This window comes from Aptenodytes forsteri, unplaced genomic scaffold, assembly GCF_000699145.1.
Source record: "Aptenodytes forsteri isolate BGI_AS27 unplaced genomic scaffold, ASM69914v1 Scaffold79, whole genome shotgun sequence".
In the NCBI taxonomy this organism is placed as follows: domain Eukaryota; kingdom Metazoa; phylum Chordata; class Aves; order Sphenisciformes; family Spheniscidae; genus Aptenodytes; species Aptenodytes forsteri.
In genome coordinates, this window is record NW_008794776.1 from 2,477,612 (window position 1) to 2,498,327 (window position 20,716).

At 51.3% G+C, this 20,716-nt stretch overlaps 1 protein-coding gene across 1 annotated transcript in view; it reads left to right on the forward strand.

Annotated features, from left to right (window-relative positions):
* MMP17 (matrix metallopeptidase 17) overlaps nt 1-19,519 on the forward strand; it is a 102,466-nt gene extending 82,947 nt beyond the window's left edge. The window contains exons 5-11 of the mRNA XM_019470775.1: nt 4,592-4,875; nt 7,884-8,060; nt 8,195-8,294; nt 10,496-10,578; nt 14,558-14,710; nt 17,550-17,807; nt 19,098-19,519. Coding sequence (XP_019326320.1) covers nt 4,592-4,875; nt 7,884-8,060; nt 8,195-8,294; nt 10,496-10,578; nt 14,558-14,710; nt 17,550-17,807; nt 19,098-19,426 — 1,384 coding nt within the window. The 3' untranslated portion in view covers nt 19,427-19,519. The remainder of the gene's footprint in view (nt 1-4,591; nt 4,876-7,883; nt 8,061-8,194; nt 8,295-10,495; nt 10,579-14,557; nt 14,711-17,549; nt 17,808-19,097) is intronic.
* Nucleotides 19,520-20,716: the final 1,197 nt, after the last annotated feature.

Here is a 20,716-nt window from a genome sequence, read left to right on the forward strand (position 1 = left end):
GCCGGGCGTTGCCTGCAGCGAGTTTCCCCTCGCGTTTACAACCTGGTTTTTCTTTTGCTAATTTTGCTTTATTGCTTCTGGTTATGCCCCGCAGAAGGGAGATAGCCGGCATCTCTGTCTCCTCCCGGGCGCTCGCCGTCTCCTTGCAGTCATGGGAAATGCAGCGTTAGGGCCGTGCTCCCTCTCTGTGTGCTTTGAACTCCCTGGGGCAGGGGGAAGCTGCCAAAGCTCAGCTTTCTAAATTTCCCAGGTTTTTTCTTGCTGAAATCTCAGCCCGGTGCTGAACTGAGCTGACTTTCATCCATCTTTAGTTAAGGACGAGTCCCTGGTGCCACTTCATCAAAGCTGCAGTCTTTGAAACTGCGATGCTCAGGACGCGGGGTGCTGGAGCTGGAGCAAATGCAGGCGGCAGGGGAGCAGTGGCGTCTGTCAGTCGCTGCCCGCCATCGCTGGGAGCATCCTGAGCCCACCCGCAGCGGAGGTGTGCCGCCGCCTGAGCTGAGATGTGGACTTACTGAGGCACGGAGGGGCGGCTGCCGGGCAGGTACCGCTGGGCAAAGGTGTGCAACCGGGATAACCCCCAGTACCACGCTCCCGGCCCCGTGACGGACTGATCCTCCCGCTTTCCTCTTCTAATCGGTGGCATCCACCGTGGGGGCCTCCCAGCCCAAGCCCAGCTGGTCGCAGGCAGCTGTGCCCCCCGTTGCCTGGGGGTGACAGATGCCCGAGGGGGGCAGGAGCTGCTTTAGGGCTGTCACAACAACCCCACTGCTTTCATCCTGTGGCATTGGGGTGTTGCGGCAGTGTCGGGGTAGCACTGAATCGGGGCTGCTGTGCCACGGCTTGTGCTGTGGGTGGCTCTGGGTGGCTGGGAAAGCACCTTTGCCACGGCAGCAAGCATCCACCCTTTCAACTGTCCCCTCTTCCCCCCGCCAGAAAAATCAATTTGGGTTTATCAGGCAATCCTTAGCCTGCTGTGTTTGGTAGTTATCAGCATTTATTTTATTTCTCTGTGGTTTCAGGGCTGCAGAAGGTGAAGGAATGCTTTCATTAACCAGCAATTGATTTCTCATACATCACTAATACTCTTCCGCTTTTGTCTTTGTAACAAGACTTTGATTGTAAGACAATCAAAGTAACCATTGGTGTGGGTGCCCCTCAATCGTGAACAGAGGCAGATCAGCCCTCTCTGGCCTCTACTTATTAACCAGCTTGGACCCAAAATCTCTTTGGGATGGGACTCGGGGGACATGTGAAGGACCGGCAGCAGCCGGGTGAAAGTCAGCTTTCATTTGTCTCCGTGGCGGTGTTGACACCTGGGTGAGCCCTAAAAGCAGAGCGGAGATGTTCTCCTCGGCGTCCAGTTGTGCCACTTACAACCGTGTACTGCTCGGCAGCCGCTGGTTCAAGCGGCACGGCTGATGTTGCCTCATCTGCCGCGGGGACAGATGTCCCTGGGGGTCCCAGCGTGTGGCCTTGCGGGGAACTCGGGGCCGCGTTGGTGGGGTGGCCGGACGGGGACTGAGCAGCCCAGTCCTCATCACCTTCCCAGTGGCTTGGCAGGAGCCAAGAGAGGTTTCTCTCCAATTACTCACATCAGGCTTTTGCCCGCGATTGGAGCTCTGTAAGGGGAGTCTCAGGAGGGATTAACATCCAAGAAGGAGTGCTGCTCTCCGCTGGGTACCTAAGCACCATTTACTACAAATAATAATAATCAAGGTGGGAGGAAGCTCATTTAGTCCTCTGTGCTTCTGCATGATGTTAGAAATGTGCCTCCTTTTCAGTGGAACTGGGTAACACAACGCCGACGAACATCCTATCGGCATAATAGGCTTGTTCTAATCTCATTGAAAACAATTAGCAGAGCTCCGGCAACCAAATCAGATGCTGAATTGAAAAACCCTGATGGGATTCTCTTGAAAAACAACGACGGTAGTGAATAAAGGATGGGGGATTTTTCACTTAGACCTGCAGCATGCTAATAAAATGTGGGTCAGCTCAGAGGTGCAGGACCTTTTATAAGAAGCAAAATAAGTATTGATACTGTTTCTGCCTTAATCCAATGTTTCTGGAGTCAGGGGTTGGGATGAATGTTAATAATGTTTGTCTCTTTAGGCAGGGCTTTTCATCCACAGTCCTTTTACGAGGGAGATCAGATTTATTATCCTCATTCTACAGCTGGAAAGGGAGGGAAAGAAAAGGAAAGCAGCTCACACGGTCGAGTGGGGCTTGAGGAGGGAAGAGCAGATGTTGTCCCTGAATCTGAGTCTGTGCCCTAGGCACCAAGATCTTGGAGAGAGGTTGTAATTCCTGGACTAAATATGGTGTGTTTTACACGTATAATGACTTGTTCAGTAGAGATTAAAGCAGCAAAGGGTTTAAGTAAGTCCAGAGGAGTGTTGTGGAAGATGAAGACACCTAGTTAAAGAATATCTGGAAACCAGGTGGCCTTTTTTTTGTACTGTAGAGGTTTACATCCAGCCACAGTCTCTTCTATAAATTAAAAATTGCCTGAAAACTGTCTTTTCTAACCCCATGCTCTTACTGTTTGTACCTCCATGCTGTCTTCTCTACAAGTGTGTTTTGTTTGAAGTCCTACGATTATCTGATGCTACATGTATGCCAAGTCATTTGGTTTTAGTAGTTAAGGTCTTTCTTTGCCCATAATAGTTTAGGGATAGCAAAGGTGTAGATGAGAGTGATATTTGCTCATCTGGCTGTGATGTGTTTTGCCTGATCGACCCACCTCATTCCCACCGTCTCTAGGGTGGGGTTCCTAAGCTCTTCAGAGGAACCGTTAGTGAGATTTCTGCTCATTCGCATGAGTCCCTTTTTGTTCTGTCCTGGATTCGACCCTCACTAGTTTTGCCCAGGTCAGGAGGTGGTACCCACCTTGGGCTGCGTGTCTCTGAGGGCATGGGATATATGCAAATATTTGGGAAAGCAAGAGCATCCAACCTCAGTCAGCAAGTTGTTCCCGCTCCCCTTCGCTAATCCATGGTGTCTCCCAGTACCCAAATCACTACTCGTAGGCAGAGCTTTCTGACACCTGTAATTATCTCTAGGGGTTTAGTCAGGTCATTACTTCACATTGGTGCTGGGGAGCGGTGTAATACTGAGCGATGCTCTCCCAGCTGTATTATGCAGGAGGGCAAGTGAGGTGATCGTAATTGTTGCTTCAGCCTTTAAAAATCTGTCAAGCCATGAATATTTCATGAACACTTTGGTTGGTGTGCTGGTACCCAAGAAATAAAGTATCCGTTATTACCGGCGTAGAGCTGGCTAGAAATTTTCCAGCAGAATTGGTTTTTGTCAATTATTACTCAGTCAACAGTACGTTTTCCTGGCGTGTGTTTATTTTTGTCAAAATTGTCAATGAAAGATTATCTAAACATACTCTTTTAGAAGCCAAGGTGCCTTGTTGCATCTTTGTCTTTTCACCTCCTCTATTAAATCAACAATATTAGGAATTCTTTTTCAAGGTTTGGTTTTACAGGAAACATTGACTTTTTTTCGTTCCAGCTCAGACCAAAAGGGAGGTTTGAATCACGCAGCTGCAGGGCAAACGCCGGCACACGGCTCGTCCTACCTGGCTTCTCTTCCAGGGCAAGGCAGAGCCGGGGACCAAGGGATGCCGTGCTGATACGCAGAAACCATAATAGCCCTGTGATGTGTGAAGCGGTGCTGTAAGCCCTCACTCGTCAATGCTTTTTCCACCAAGAAGCAAGGCAAGAGCTTCTCAACTACAGTGCTCCATCAGATAGCCCGTCTACTGCAGGCAATAGGCTGGAGGCATTTTGAATGTGATTTACATAAAATGCATCTTTTCCTCTTCCTCCTTGTTATGGATTGCAGTCTCAGAGATTGCTGGCAGTGTACTGGTTTCAGAGTATATTTTATACCTCCAGCAGACATGCTGGGAAATATATGGAGGCAGCAAATCCTTACTGGATTTCCATGTGCGTGTAATAAGAATGAGGAATGACCTGCTGCTTGTTGCAGGAAAACTTATGGGCCTGTGTGTGGTGCAAAGGCTTCAGAAGTCAATAATCTTCGCATATTTGGGTTGCACTTGGAATGAATAAGTGGTGAGAAAATAATTGTTGATAGATCTGAAAGGGAGCTTGGAAAAAGAAATGGGCAAGCTCTGGAAAGGGACTGATGGCATTGGCATTTCCAAGGCTGGGCAAGGGTAGTAGTCCTGGGCATTAACAGCAGTTTGTGCATGAAGCGTGGCTCTGAGGCTGACTGCCACCTGGTACAGCGGGATCGGGAGGTACCAGGACTCAAATCCTGGTTGTGTTTCATACCCGTGGGGTGTTTCACACTCTGGTGGGCAAGACTGGCTCAGTATTTCCAGAGAACCCAAACTCAGTCTCTGAAATCCTCATAGCTCTGGAACCGATGTGATTCAGAGACTTAAATGCACATCTAAAAAGCATGTGGGCACGCTTTGGAGTGTGCTATGAGCTCTGGAGGCCTCGCAGGGGCTCTGTGATGCAGCAGGCACATGCAGAGCCCTTCCTGGTGGTCCTTGGAGAAGATCTTTTATGCTATTATCCTATCCTCTTTTTTGCCCTCTTTCTTTCAGAGTTCGCACCTTCCCGAAAGAGTCCCACCTGGGCCACGACACAGTCCGAGCCCTGATGTACTACGCCCTGAAGGTCTGGAGCGACATTACCCCGCTGAATTTCCACGAAGTGGCAGGTAACAACGCCGACATCCAGATAGACTTCTCCAAGGCAGATCACAACGATGGCTATCCCTTTGATGGACCTGGTGGGACAGTGGCACATGCTTTCTTCCCTGGAGACCATCACACGGCAGGAGACACCCATTTTGACGACGATGAGTATTGGACCTTCCGATCATCAGGTATGTCGGGGTGGGAGAGCTGCAGCCAAATGCATGTGCTCCCAGCTCCCCTCTTCTGTGCTGGTGGCTAGAGCGGTTTAGTCTCTGCTACGGCTTCACCCTGGGCTTGCAGGTCCCAACACCTTCTGGTTCCCCATTCAGCCTTGCTAGTGAAACGACAGCAGCCAGCATCGAGGACCTTCTTTGTTCCTGGAAGCCTCAATGATATCTCCTTGTTTCTCCCCATCGTATCGGCAGTTGCAGAGCTCCCCATCACCCACCCCCAGTCCCCGTCTCTTCTGGGACTTGGAAGGTCACGGGTTGGGTGTGCGGCTGTTGGAGCTCTCGGATGGGGACTGTGGTCTCTGACTTCACCATCTTTTGGGTAGCTTCCTTGCCACGTGCCCCAGTTTCCTATTTTTAAAGCATATTTATTAGCTGACCTGCCTGGAAAGGGCCCTGTGGTCTGCAGGGAAAAAGCCCCCTGTGAACACTGGATTTTTTCCTGCCATCTCGTGTCCATTACATGACACCAGGATGGTTAAAAGTTACAGGTTTTTTTTCTTTTATTTCATCTCGTCTGGCTAGAGCAGAGTTTTAATAAGCAGAGGGACTTTCAGAAGCGAGCGTGCCTCAGCTGCGCGAGCCATCTGTGGGGATCAGGTCCCCAGCCTTCGTGTCGGGCATGTTTTGACAGAGTGTCTCCTCTGCAGTCGCCAGCTGCTAATTTACTTGTCACGCCACCTCCTCCGCCAGCCTCCCAGCAGGCTCCTGCTGCCTCAGCTTAATGATTTTGTTTAGACCTGATTGTCTTCTCTGAAACCAGCTAATACCGTCTTTCTCCCCAGCCCTCGCCTCCCTTCCCACCGGTTGACCTCCGTCCATCCCCACTGAGTGTTCGTGGGCAGGAGTGCTCACCAGACGTGCTGGAGGAGGTCCGGTGTTAAGGCTAAAGGTCTGGACAGGCTGATTCTTCAGGATTCAACCTGCTCCTTGGTTCATGACGCTGTGGAACCCCAACCGATGTCTTATGGGGAAGAAAAAAAAAGCAGCAGCTCTGCTTTGCAGACATACAGGGCAGAGGCAAGCGCTGAGGTCTGGTAGCTTGCCGTAGCAGATGTGTTACGTGGTGAAGTAAGGAGTGGTGCCTGTTTTATGGCTGGTGGTTGGGAACACTCCTTGTGAAACAGGCTCGCGTGGAGGAGCGGGCTCAGGGCCGGCAGCCCCGCAGGGAGGATCCCTCCAAGCATCGCCGAGGGACAAGGGGATGAGCCTGACGGCGAGAAAACTGCCCTCTATTTTGAAGGTCTTGGAGCTATCCGAGCTTCATCTTTTATTTATTTCGTTCTCCCTAGTGATTCAAAAATAACAACTTCTAGGTGATATAAAAATATCCCCAAGGTTGTCAGTTTGGCATTAAAATGTCAGAAAGCGTATGTCTTGTTCTCTCCTAGTGCCGGGGAAAACAGCACAGGTTATAAAAATCCCAGCTGTTTACAGACACTATAAATAATAGTCATCAAGGAAAAAGCAGAATTCAGCAAAAATATCCCCCCCCAACACCCTAAGCCCGGTGGGGAGCACAAAGGACTGTGCAGGATCAGCCACGGCTGCTTCTGCATGACGTCTCCTTTGGCCCCGAGCATGGCTCAGGGAACGTGGGGCTCCCCTGAGCTCTGCGCAGACCTTGGCTTTCCAACCTCACTGCCTTTTTATTACAGTGCTTGCAATCGTGATCTTTGTAAGAACCGTGCTTAAAATCATTGCCGCCCTCTGGTATTGCTCTGCAGGGCATTGCTGTGCAGCGAGGGGCAGCAATTGCACGGGTGCTTCACCCAGCCGGTCTGGAGCTGGGTGGTGGGAGAGCACCGAGCAGGATCAGTCCCGTACGGCTCCTGAGGGGAGCTCTTCCTTTGCTTTGGCAGGAGTGGTGGAGGTTTGGAAGCAGACATTAACCCCTGTTGAGATCTGACCTGAGTGTCTGAGGCTCTGGAGAGGACCCTTCGTTAGAAGGATGGGTCTGTGTGTGGGTGCGGTGTGAGGCACTAGGGTTTGGATTGCAAATAAGGAAATTTCGAGAAAGAGAATAGAGTAGAGAGCGCCCAACTGAGGGAAAAAAAATCATCAGAGGGAGGTATCAATGTTCAATAAAGTCTCCCTGATGCCCAGTGTGGTGCGTGAGGATCAGTGTTTCTAAAGGAGCAGACCCTGGAGCTGCAGCCCCGCCAGCACAAGGCGTGGAAGGGGAGAAGACGGGCAAGTCCTCTGGAAACAAGCTGAACGTGGTCACCTGCCCCTTCTGCCGTTCCCTGTCAGGGCAGCAGTTAGATGAGCAGGGTTGGCGGCCGACGAGCAGGTGAACAGCTCTGCGTTTGTATGCATGCAGGAAGGTGTTCGCGGTGGATTTGGCCAGGGCAGCAGCGTGCGATGCCAGCATTGTGCAGGCAGGGAAAGCCCAGCCGAGCAGCAGAGCACCGTGGGCAGGTGGGCACTGCCGGGCGCTCACCAGTTCCTTGGCACATGGCTTTGCTCATTATCGCAGGTGTAGACGAGCTTCTGGCTAGTGGCTGTAGAAATTTGGTATTCTGGGCATCACAAAGACTGTGTCTGCAGCTGCTGCAGGGCAGACGTGAGATACAGGAGATGACTGCTCTGGCCCAGCTCCTGCACCGCCAGTTAGCGGGGATGACGGACGGTTGTGCCGAGGTGACTGTCACAGCTGTTTGTCCAGCTCTTTCTCAGGTGCCATCAGTGGTCTGGGAATAAGCGGGGCGATCCCCAAGCCTGTGCGGGGCTGAGGACTCACACTGCAGGCTGATGTCTGGCTTTCTTTCCATTTTCATGTGATACGCTTCAATCTCCTTTTTCCAACTGGAGAAAAATTTCGTTTTCAAACTTCACATATTCCAAAGCTTTTTTCCCAGTTTATCCAACATACACCTTCTCTTAGAGCCCTTACAGCCCGCCCAAACCCCCAAAATACAATCAGCATGCAGTGACTTTTATTTCAATTTTGTCTTTATTTCCAGACGCTCATGGGATGGACCTATTTGCTGTAGCCGTCCATGAGTTTGGCCACGCCATTGGCTTGACCCACATCTCTGCCATAGAGTCTATCATGAGACCCTACTACCAAGGTCCAGTGGGGGATCCTCTGAAGTATGACCTACCTTACGAGGACAAAGTCCGAATCTGGCAACTCTACGGTAAGTTTGTGTCCCTCACCCGGCTATGGCCCATTTCTGCCTTGGCCCACGCTGGAATAGTTCTTTTCTGGGGTGAGTGGAGCTGGTGGGGAGGATGGTGTACAGCTCTACTGCTTCTTTGTCTTTACGTGTAGGAGTCAGGGAATCTGTGTCCCCCACAGCCAAACCTGAAGTAAGCAAAACTGATGACCATCCTATCCTGCCAGAGCTGCCAGAGAACCGCTCCACTGTCCCGTAAGTCAAGTTCATTTCTTTTCAGCTGTCACTGTTGTTCCTGCAAAGGACATGTAGTTGCGAAGCTCCACTTAAGCATCAGTATCTTGCCTGCTCACTCTGGCTTTGGTATTTCCCTCTGGACCTCTTGTCTTCTGGAAAACACACACAGAGTCCCCCTTCTTCCTCACCTCTCCTGATCAACAGCGTATGCAGGAGATGGTTTTTTCAAGCAGTATGCGTGGAGACCGGCCGGCCAGCCCACAACTGAAGTGGTTAAGAGCAGGAACAAGTGATAGTTGCTATCTATCCCTTAGGTAATTTTTATCATTCAAGGCTTGTCCAGAAATTCTGTATCGTCTTGGAATGCTTTGTATTTCCCTAAGACTCAAAATTTTACTCGTGTTAATGGAAATTTGTCCCTATCACCCTTAGGTGAACTCATCCTTGCTGAAATTTTAATCAAAATTCCTCTGCAGTATCCTGAATTGTGCAAGCATAACTTACCTAAACCTTTCCACAGTGAGCAACTCCCTAATGTACCTGTGGGGGTGAATATTGGAACAAGTGGACCGATAGCCTGACTCCAACGCAGGTTTGCGTCGGCAAAGGACTGCTTACACTGAGTATCATCAAGCAACCAGCATGCCCTCATTAAGGGAAGATCTGGATCTAGCTCATTAATAAACGTTGGAGTTACCAAATTGTTTTACTACCAGGGCAGCAGAACAGTTAAGAAGGGACACTGGACAAAAAGGCAGGAGTTCATGGTCACACACATTTTTGCCAGATACCAGGAACACCCCAAGTGAGAGCAGCAGAGATGGAGCAGGTCACCTTCACCTCCTGGTCTGCCCCCATCTGGAGTGTGACCTTGAGGAAGTCACTTCATCTCTCTGTGCCTTGATGCCCCATTTGCAAAGAGGGGATAACAGGGTTGAAGCACGAACAGTCGGATTATTCCTACAGTAATGGGACCAAGAAGAATCTAATCTTGAAAAAATATCCCTGTGCTGCAGTTACTTTTCCCACCTCAGCACCTTCTTCATCCCACTTTGCCCTGCTGGGTGTGATGCCCACAGTACAGAGGTGCTGAGCACCTGCTCTTGGTGGAGGTGTCCCAGCTGCCAGGGGTTGCGGAAAGGCTACGAGGGTCCTAAGGAACCCTTTTCCTTGAACGTGCTGAATGCCATTAGTTCTCTTTCTTCCTGTGTACCTTCTAACGGAGCTTGTCCACAGGGCTCTGTGTGGCCGTGTTTTGACCTAGACGCATGAGAGCATTTCTCCCTGCTGCTGTAGGCGACCATTGTCTTGCACCAGCAGCAGGAAGAGCAGGAAACTTGTTCATGCCAACCCCTTCTTCCTGCCCCGTGTGTGACTGGGAGGGTGGACGGGGTTCACCTCCACGTCTGTCGTTTTGTGCCCGAAGAGGGCTGTGAAGCTGGTGCTGGCAGCCCAGCACAACCCTTCTATCAGCAAATTAGATTTATGCTTCCCTGTCACCCACAGCAGCTTTTCTGTGCATGTTCACGGCATTGTCTCCTTGTCCTCCATCAATCATCATTTCTCACATGGGCTTCGTAGCGCTTTCGGTCCTTCATGCTCTGTGCCTTTCCCACCCACCTTGTTAAAAGCAGCTCAGTAGCTCAGCTGCAACTTGCCAGGGGGCTTTCACCACATATCACATGGCATTGTCTCACATGCGGCATCATCTCCCTGTGTTTGGTCTCATCTGCCTTCTGCTTTGTAGTTCCATCACCTCTCACTGGCATTTCGGAGCTCAGCCTCAGAGCAGCAACGTCCCCAGCCGCTGGAGCGAGGTGCGGGCTTTTATCCGCCACGTGTCCCACTGCCCGGGGGCAGCCAGCCAGGCTGCGCTGTGCCACCAGGGAGCGGGAATCCAGCTCTGCCCTCACCAGTTATGCTAGCTGGTAGATGTAGAGCATGTCCTCGCTTGACTCACGGCGATGGTCTCTGGTGGCCCAGGGAGCATGTCTGCCACAAAGCTGTCTTCAGGCTGAGGGTTGCCCGAGGTCGCCCTGGAAATCCCCATGCACGTGGCTGGGTTTGAGCGTGAGGAACAACAGATGGACGCAGCGTGTGGTCTTCTGCTGGGGGCTCTGGGGACAGGAGAGATGCGGTCTGTTGGATGGGGGACACCGGGGAGGACATGGCCCCTTGCTGCCCACCTGGGCCGTGCTCACCTGGGCATCTCTCCGCAGGCTCAGGCGGGACATGCCCAACAGATGCAACACTCACTTTGATGCGGTGGCCCAGATCCGGGGAGAGGCTTTCTTCTTCAAAGGTAAGTGCCCGCTGCCGGCGGTCTTTGCGTGCGTCACCCTGCGGTGACGTTGGTGCGATAGTGCAACGCTGCAGCAGCAGTGTCAGACAGGCTGGGGTGGGCGATGAGGATAAGCTGGCTCGGGGTTTGCAGGCTGCGGGGCCCGCAGACCCAGGCAGGCATCTCGCATGCTGCTGACTCCTTTTGGCTCAAATCACAGGCCTTAGACCTTTAATCAGCCTACTGAGGCTGAGGACAGATGATAAGGAAATTTTAATGTCGATGCGAATCCTGCCTGCGGTGCAGAAGGAAACCGCCCGGCTCCTGCCCAGTCCCTCTCAGCGCAGCGGAGTAGGTACCCACGCAGCCGATGGCAGGGCGGGGGTCTGGCGCGTGGCTAGGAAGGAGAGACCAGTGGAGGCAAACCCACCTGCCCACATCGCCGCGGTGCATGGCCGGTGTGGTGCCCACAAAGGATGTGTGTCCTAACACCAGGGCAGGTGCGTGGCTGCCCGGGAGCCAGGGTTTAACGCTTCCCTCTAAAGTGGCCGGGCTGGTGACGATCCAGCACGGTGCTTTGTACCACGCTCTGATCTGTTGCACCGCACTGCCCAAGTGGAGAACTGAAATCTGGTATTTGTGCTATCAAAGTCGAAATCTGGGTCGCACCGAGGATGAGCAGAGCAACAACAGCTCTCCGCTGCTTTTTTCCTGGATGCCTCCAACTTCCCTCTCCTTCCACGCTTCACCTTCCCTAGTGCTGCTTGCTGTGCATCGCTCAAAGACAACATGCGCGCGGTTGCAGAGCCATCTGGTTCTGTGTCAGCAAACACTTGCTGGCAGTGTGTCCCCAGGGTGCCCGGCTGTCGACGAGGATCCCGTCAGTGACTTCTCAGCTGTACAGAGCCCCTCTAGGCTGGACTCCACGGGCTTTCTTTTCTACCTTTCCAAGATGGAAAAATGCCTAGTGGGCACTTCTTTCCATCCCTGGCCACCATTTGGCCACTCCAAAGCCGTCCAGCAGGGAAGCAGAAGCATCTCCCCCAGGGATCAGAAGCAGCGTCGGGGCGCGTGTAACCCATCTGGGTATCACAGTGTGAGTCTCGGGTCACAGGCAAGAATGGCAAAAGGGCTCCAGAGAATTTGATGTTGTCTGTGTCCTTGGGGAAGCACAATACGGAGGCTGTTCCCCTGCGGTATTTGTTCAGATGCCAGCTCCAAAAAGCCACAGTGAAGAAGGGAAAATAAGAGACAAGAACTGGTGTCCAGGATAAATGGCTGTCTGTCTTTTAGAAGAGGGGGGGAAAGATGAAAACTAAAGAGAAATCCATCTCGGTGTCTATTTTTGGATATATTTATTGTGGGCCAAAATGCAAATGTAAAGAGCACAGTGTCAGTGGGTGCCAGCTGCACGGCTGCCTCTGGAGCCCGGAACCGCCCTTGGAGCCCCCATCGCTGCCACCAAACCGTCCTGGGCACCAAGGAGCAGGGACGTCACCTTTCGGGCAGGATTTTAATGACCTCCAGTGATGAGGTCCTTCCATTGATGGACATTCTGTTCTGAGCTGGTCCGGCTGGTTCCCTAGCCGGAGAGCAGCCTCTCCCACCGCAAAGACACCAGGACCAAAGCTCCCCAGGGCTCCCAGGCTTGTCGTATTGAAGGCAACCGTGGGTTCTCCGCACTTTGGAAACACCGCTTGCTTTGATTTAGGTGCCTCGCTACAGACTCCTGAAGTTTTAAAACAGCTTTGGCCTGTGTGTGTGTTTGCATGGTGCGTGAAGCAATCTTGCCAGAGGCAGCCACAGTACAGAGCGCGGGGCACACAGCTGGGATCAAAATCACCTAGTATTAAAGAAAGCAATTGCCTCAACCCATCATCCATATAAAAGGAGAGGCTCAGGACAGCAGGACTCTACACTTGGCTTTCATCCTGCTCCGTTTGCCAGCTCAGAGGGTGGTTTTAAATCAAGCTCTTTAAACAAACAGGGGGTTGGGATTTTTTTCTTTTTTTAAATTTTATTGTATTTCTGCATGCTAATGGCAGCAATTCCCCCACGGATCTGGCTTTGGCTGATGATCGTCCAAGCAACCGCAGCGCTTTGGTGAACAGGCTTGGCCGTGACAAAACATGGGCACGGGCAGACTAGGGCTGTCGCGTTAAGAATTCCTTGCTACTTAATTGCTATATTTTTTTTGCTTTTTCCTGATAGCTTATCAAAAACCCAACCAAACTAACCAACAGCCCAGGCTGTGCCTGGCTTTGAGGGTAAATTTAAAGCTTGCTTGCTGCAGTTGCACACCCGCTGAGCCCATCGCTGGCAAAGGGTTGAAATGTCAAAAGCACTGGGGCTTCCCTCCTTGTCTCAAATGAGCCCAGGGTACTCCGAAGTTCAGATACTTATCTGCTAAAGAAGGAATTCTGTTGAGCTGTATTTCTTGTTAAAAAAGTGAAAATCTGGCTTTATCTAGTGCCTTGCTAATTAGAGATGCAGAGATCATCTTTATTTAATTACATGTGTTTCCATCGATGTACAATGGCCACCAAATTTGAATCCTATTTTTTTTCTAACGTTCTTAAAAAGAATCTGTAATTATGGCAATTCCTACCACATTTGAATGTATTATTCATTTGTGGGTTTCAGTCAGATAGAGCAAATATGCAAACTGGAGCAGAACAACAAGAATATGATATAAATCCTTATAATTAGAATAAAACCCCCTCTTTGCAGATGTTTAAGCGTTAGAGTTTCGCCTCCTGCATTATTAGGCTAAGATCCAATTTCCATAAAATTTTAAAAGACAGTGTCACAATCTGCTGGCGCTGGAGAAAGGGCTGAGTGTTTTGAATACAAATCTGAAGACGCATCTTTGGTTTCTGTTGCTTATCCCCCCTTGGGAAGCCATGCAAGAGCAGATGTAAATAACATGCAATAATTTCTAACAGGCAATAACAAATATGACACAAAGTTGAGAGCTGGCTCTCAGACGTCTTGCTCTGGCTCAGATCTCACTGTGTGGAGCTCTCCGAGGAAAATGCAGCACGAAGCGCGCTGCAAAAACTCAGGCTGAGAATCCCTGAGACAGTGCAGAGAGTCGGGTTTTGAGTTGCTTCTAAAATCATTAAGACTCCTCGGGAAATCCCATGGAAGGCTCCTTCGGCAGGAGAAGGCTTGGCATCCTTCCCACAAGAGGACAAGCCTGTTTCCTTTTCCATTACCCAAAATACTGTAGAAATACTCCAAGCCAAACTTTTCTAGCTGGGGCAGTGTTGCTGCGGGTGCTGGAAGCGTGTCTGCTTACACCACCGGTACATTTGGCCCCTGGGAGCGCCACAGGGCCGAGGTCCCCTGCTTATCCTATGCCTCGAGAGGGTACCAAACCCCTTAATTGTGCCTCCTTCCCCTCCTCAACCCCTTCCAGTTTTATTAATATAGTTTCCTCCTCCTCTGTTTTCTTACTCCCTTTCTTCATTAAAAAACCCCTCTGATATTTCCGTGTTTCGTTGTAACATCATACACGTTTCTAAATATGAAAGCAGCTGGGCACCCTGTGTGCGGGAAGCTGTGGGTGCTCCGGGAGAGGAGAAACAGGCATGTTTCTTCGGAGGCTCTCGCTAAAGGCTGCTGGTACCTGGTGTAGCTTCAGCCTCTGCCTGGTCCCGCCGGGTCCCAGGAGATCCCATGCAGAGCAGCAAGGGAGGAGATGAAAGGCTCCTCTCACCTGCTCCGGCTCAGCGGTGCAGCTTCACACCGCAGCCAGGAGTGTAACGACTCCAGTGCAATGTCCAGAGGTTTATTTTGATCCCGAAAAGGGGATTTCTTCTAATGGCTGCCATGAATAGAAAGCGCTAGCAGCTGCTGCTGGAAAGCAGGACATCTGTAACTCATAGCTCCCATCTCACGCGCTTTGCTTTCTGCTGCTGCCACGTGCCCGGGGCTCATCTCCCCCAGCGAAGGTGGGTTGCAGTGTGGTTCAGTAATGTCCAGTCTGTTCCTCCAGGCAAGTACTTCTGGAGACTGACTCGCAATAAGCACTTGGTCTCCCTCCAGCCGGCTCAGATCCACCGTTTCTGGCGGGGCTTGCCACTCAACCTGGACAGCCTGGATGCGGTCTACGAGAGAACCAGCGACCACAAGATCGTCTTCTTCAAAGGTGAGAGCAAACGCGGTGCTGGAGGCAGCACGTGTGTCTCCCCGGTGTAGATCCCAGTGCCAAGGTACCTTGGCAGAGTTTTGACCTCTCCTGCAGGCAGGAGACGCCAGCGTCAGCCGTTGAGCCATCTCCCAGGGCAGGTCCGAGATCTGTTGTCCAGGAGCGAGGCCAGGAGAAACCAGCTTGGAGGGAGGGCGGGCAGGCAAAAAGTAGCAGTCGTGTTCCCCAGAAAATGGGGGAAATGCCACTGAAGAAAAACTACAGCCAAACCTAACTGAAATCTTTGCTTTTCAAGAACAAAATAAAAGCAGGACCCGCCCACGCACACACTTTACAGGTTTTGTGTTCCTTCTTCAGCCTTTTCTCTTTTTAGTATTTGTTGCAGAGAAGTGAAGAAGCTGCAGAGGGGACAAAAATGAAAACCTGAAGAGCTTGGTTTTGCTAATTATATTTCTGTTACAATTTTTTTTTTTCTTAAAATAAGTGTTATAATCCTCTCTCTTTTTAAAAACATCTCACAAGTTTCTTTCAGAAGAACTGGAGGAAAGAGATTAGCTTGTGGTTCCTACACAAATGTCCAAGTCCCCTGCGAACCGTCCGTCCATGCTGGTTGGACGTTACCCATGTGCTCAATGTCACCCAAGCCCCCAGCAGGCACCAGCTCTTTCTGAAAGGTCGTGCGCTTGAAGAGCTAAATACATCCTAGCCCTCCGTGCTCCCCGGCTGGAAATTGCTTTTTGTCTCCCGACCATTCTGCTCCGAGCATGGTGCAATTACCGGCTTCAGAAGCGCTGAACCAAGCACTTCTGAAAGCAATAATTCGGTTTCAATTCCTCCAGCAAGGCTTACGTCCCGCGCAAGCCTCTGCGCTCGCAGAAGCATTTCGAAGCGCAGCCGAAGCCCTTCCAGGCTGCCCACGTGCTGAGCACCGCGGAGCCGTGCCAAGCCCTGCGTCTCCCCACGGAACAACGTGCAAAAGGCTGCCTCGGGCAGCCCGCCCCGCTCTACCTTTCTGCTAATCCAGAGGGAGTGGGGCCAGCTGGAACATGGCAGCCCTTACGCCTGGCACCAGACCCTCCCAGCCAGGTCTGCAGACCACAGCGGCACTCGCTTCCTTCCCTTCTTCCCTCCTCTCCCTGCTGGGAATGGACAGACCTCCGGCAGCTCAGGTCCAGGGGTTCCTCCCGGCTGCTGACTAAATTTAGCTTGTAAGGCCAGAATTACAGCTCTGCCACAGGTGGGGTCTTGCCCCTGCAAGGCACGGCGCTCCGTGGCCACGCACGATGTGTGTGTTAGTCCTGCTTAGCTCCTAAGATTAAACTTGAGATTTTCTTTCCAGATATAAAATACTGTCTCATTCTCTCCCTCCAGCGCTGTTTCATTGATCCCTGGACAAAAACAAAAGCACACAAATTACCCCGGCCTCTAAGGTCCTGCTGCTGATATATGGGCACGTGCTTAAGTGCCTCTTCAGATTTTCTAGAAAACCGAGGGAGGAAAAAGCCTCATCTTTAAAATAGGCTGTGTGATGCCCAAAAGGGCACTGCAGGTTCACAGAGAGACATTGTCCAAACAGAAGGACTGCCCAGGTGGTTAGAGTATCACATAGGAATTGAGAGATCTGGGTTGGTTTTCTTGTTCTCGTTCCTCGTATGACTGTGGGCCAGTCACGTTGTGCTTCATAGAATCATTGAGGTTGGAAAAGACCTCTAAGATCATCGAGCCCACCCATCACCCCAACCCCACCATGTCCACTAAACCATGTCCCTAAGCGCCTCATCTACACATCTTTTAAATACCTCCAGGGATGGGGACTCCACCCCTACCCTGGGCAGCCTGTTCCAATGTTTCACCACTCTTTCAGTACAGAAATTTTTCCTCATGTCCAACCTAAACCTCCCCTGGCACAACTTGAGGCCATTTCCTCTCGTCCTATCGCTTGTTACTTCGGAGAAAAGACTGACACCCACCTCGCTACAACCTCCTTTCAGGCGGTTGTAGAGAGCGATGAGGTCTCCCCTCAGCCTCCTTTTTTCCAGGCTAAACAACCCCAGTTCCCTCAGCCCCTCCTCATAAGACTTGTGCTCCAGACCCCTCACCAGCCTCGTTGCCCTTCTCTGGACACGCTCCAGCACCTCGACGTCCTTCTTGTAGTGAGGGGCTTCGTTTTTATCTAAAAAAAAAAACCATACTGACATTTCTGCCGTGCCCAGGGTAGGGCCAGAGCCGGGGGTTGGTGGTGGCTGTGTAGAGAGCACTTGAAGAGCAGTGAGCTGCTCAGATGGGATTTGTCCAGCCCCTGTGCATCCTCCTTACATCCCTTAAAATTCACAGGTCCGTCAGCCCAGCTGGCTCTAAAAAGTGTGGCGATTTCTCTTCCAAAGAGAAATGGTTCTCTTGGTTCTCAGGAGCTGAATAGCAGGCAGATAGTGCTCAATTTGCCCACAACAGCTGCATGTAACTTTCTGTTTCTTGCAGTTGGATATCAGGCAGAAATCAAAGGGGCGGAAAACCAAATGCCACCACCAAATACATGAAAGCGACAACTGTACTAACGCTGTCGGCGTGTTTGTGTCCCGGGACCGTCATGCCTGCAGCAGTTCAGGAGGGAAGCAGGGCTATGCTCCATGGAGAGCCTGACACAAAAAAAGCAACTATTCAAAGATCGAGGTTCCCCACCGGGCTGCTGCCTTCCCGTCCCCATCCTTCAATCCCAAGATCTCAGTCCTGAGGATTGTCACGGCAACAGATAATGAAACATCAGCTCGTCTGTGGGGGAATGCTGGTTTCGGCTGTGAAACAAATGTGATTTTGCTCTGTGCTTCTTTCCTTTCCACAGGAGACAGGTACTGGGTCTTCAAAGACAATAACGTGGAGGAAGGATACCCACGGCCGATCTCGGACTTCGGTCTGCCACCGGGAGGAATCGACGCCGCTTTCTCCTGGGCCCACAATGACAAGACTTATTTCTTTAAGGACAATCTCTACTGGCGCTACGATGACCACGAGCGGAGGATGGATCCTGGGTACCCTTCAGAGACCACCCTGTGGAAGGGAATACCGAGCCCTTTAGATGATGCCATGAGGTGGTCAGATGGTGAGTCCGTATGCCGGTTCAAAAAACACAAGAAAAAAAATCAGTGCTTCATTTGCATTTGAGCTATAGCCCCTTCTACCGTGCCTGCTGACATAAACTGCTCAGCCCCAGATGGGATGATGCTTTCTGGTGTCTGAAAGCTGAAGAGGGAAGTAGGCTTCCAGCCAGAGCTCCCTGTGCTGCGTGCGGCTCGCTAAAAGACATGGTAATTTCAAGCAGGCAACAAAAATATCCTGGGGACCTAATAATTTGATTTTATTAAAAGAACACAGTTGATGTTGTTTTGCAGTGGTTTTTATCCTAATACGTGCTGGTTTGCTCTTCACTGAATTTGTTGTCATTGGATTTTTAGCTAGATATATGAGGATGTAGACAGAAAATATTTTTGAAGGAGATGTTTTCCCCAGAGTTACGACTTATTTACCGGGGATGAGATTTCTCAGTGGCTTCTTCTCTCTGAAAAGACCACAAAAATTTTGTCACGGGAGATGTTTAAAACCAGCCATTCGTTCACAGCAAAGTGGCACTTCCAGGTTTTATTTACCGGCGACCTAACAGTGTAATAGCAACTGATAAACCAGGCAGAGGGGAGGGACATTTCCAGAGGCTTTTCAAACTGAATTCCTGAAGCTGTTGAGAGCGACCGGCCATCCACGTGGGTAGGAGTCCTCCGTGAGCACGGGACCTGCTTAGAGAATTCACAACCTCCCAGTTCACAACCTCCCAGTTCAGAGTGGAAAAAACGCACCCAAGAGCCGAAGGTTCCCAGGGCCCCGCCAGGCTCAGGGTATTTATCTGAGCCCAGGGATAGCAGCACGCACCCCAGGGCATTAACAGGTAGGTGAGGTCTTCTTCAGCCTCACCATGCCCTGTTACAAGGCTGTCCACTGCCGGCCACTGAGAGATGTGTATGGTGTGTCCAGCTGTGCATTTACTAGGGCTTTTACCTCGCACGCCCTTGGTACCAGGGGGATGCATCTGCTCTAGGACCCACCATAGAAGAGGCGACATCTCGCCACCCGCCTCCCATCTGTCTGGTGGCTCCTGCCTGGTGTGAGAGATCCCGGCTGGGTGTAGCATCATCTTTTAGAGCGTCCTGCCAGCAGCCGCTGTGCTCCTGCAGTGGGAGAGGGTATTGGCAACAAGCAGTGGTATGGCATCTGCCTCCGCTCCCCGGGGCTCAGCTGGGGTGGGAGTGCTCCTCTGCTGCTCCACGTGCTCCTGTGCCCTTTCCACTGGGAGAGCGCCCGTCGCCGCTCATCTTGCCTTTGGGTTTTGGTCTCTTCGCAGGTGCAAGTTACTTCTTCAGGGGCAAGGAGTACTGGAAAGTGCTGGACAGTGACCTGGAGGCCCAGCCTGGTTATCCCCAGTCCATTGCTAGAGACTGGCTGGTGTGCAGCGACATGCAGTCCGACTCCCCAGAAGCAGCCGGGAGCAGCAGGACTGGGGCACGCTCCAAACCAGGGCAGCACGACGAAAGCCGCTCAGAAAACGGCTACGAGGTCTGCTCCTGCACCTCGGCCTCCCCATCCCTCCAGGCTTGCCGTGTGCTCAGACTGTCAGCCAGCCTCGTGCTGACGAGCGTGTGGACAGCAGCACTGATGTGTGCAGCCCTATGACACCTCATCCCACCGACGAGACAACGCCATGGTGCTCCAGGGAGGGGAGGTGGATACGATCCCGTGATGCTAACTGTTGCAAGCAGACAAACATTCCTAGGAACACGCCGGTGAAGGGTTTGAATTCTCCATGAGAAATGAACAGTGGGTTTTGGTTTTTTCTTTTTAATTTTAGTTTAAAGGTCTAATAACAGATTGTGAGTTCTGCACCTCCTTATTCCCCCATCCGGTTAAAGACGAGAGCAGCCTAACGTTGAATTTAGAAATGTTCCATAGAGATGTGTTGCTTTGGATGTTTAAACACGGCAAACGAGGGAGGGGAGAGCCACTCTGGTTGAACGGGAACAGAAGAGATGCTGCTGAGACAGATGGCAACCTCCCGGAGGAAAGGCAGCAAGGCTATAGGCGAGAGGCGGTAGTTATGTGCTGACACAATGTACACATCCTATTGGATGTACTAGCTAGAAAGAAACTGTGACTCCACTAAGATTAACTGCAAGGTGATCATTTTACTGTCAAACCTGCTGTGGTCACTGATGTCTCGGTAACCTGTATCAGTTTCTACGGGTCAGAAACACCTTTGCCTTTCAGAAGGCAGTGCAGCTTATCTTTGTATCGGAGTCATTTGGATTTAACAATTTCTCTAATAAACCTTGGCTGCCTACACAGAGAATTCCCAGTCCTCTGCCAGACCAAGCCTGCCACCTGCAGTGAGGTGCTGACTACTGAGGCTCCGGAGCAGCCTCACCTCTATGCGAGGAGCAACCTTGCTGAGTGCAGCCAAATGAGGTGCAATTACACCCGCCACTCCAGCCTAATCCATGCACATGAACTCCTGCTCTTGGAGTTCCTGTTTCAGGTTGTTTTATGTTTTGGGAGGGATGAAGATGTATCGCATCCATTTGTGACTCTGTCATACCTGGCTGCGCCGCGGAGGATGGGCTGGAGGGAGGAGGGGATGCTGCGCAGTCAGCCTCAAATTCTTCTTGATGCCTCTGCCAGGAGTTTGGAGCGACAGAAGCAAGGTCAAGTGCTGCATTAGGATGTTCCTGTTGGGTTTTTTTTTCCTACTGCTAATCCATTTTCTGCAGTATAATTTGGGCATCTGAGAGTCTTGAAAGTGGTGAGAACCTGCGCTAGGAACTGCGATAGAGATGTCGGGAAGGCCAGGGTCTTCCCGTCTGATGTTGTCAAGGGGTGTTAAAGGAGGGAAATGGGCAGCAGCTGCAAGGACGCACTGTTCCTCTCTACCCTGCTTCTGTAAAGCTGCTACAGAAATGCCGCTTGCTG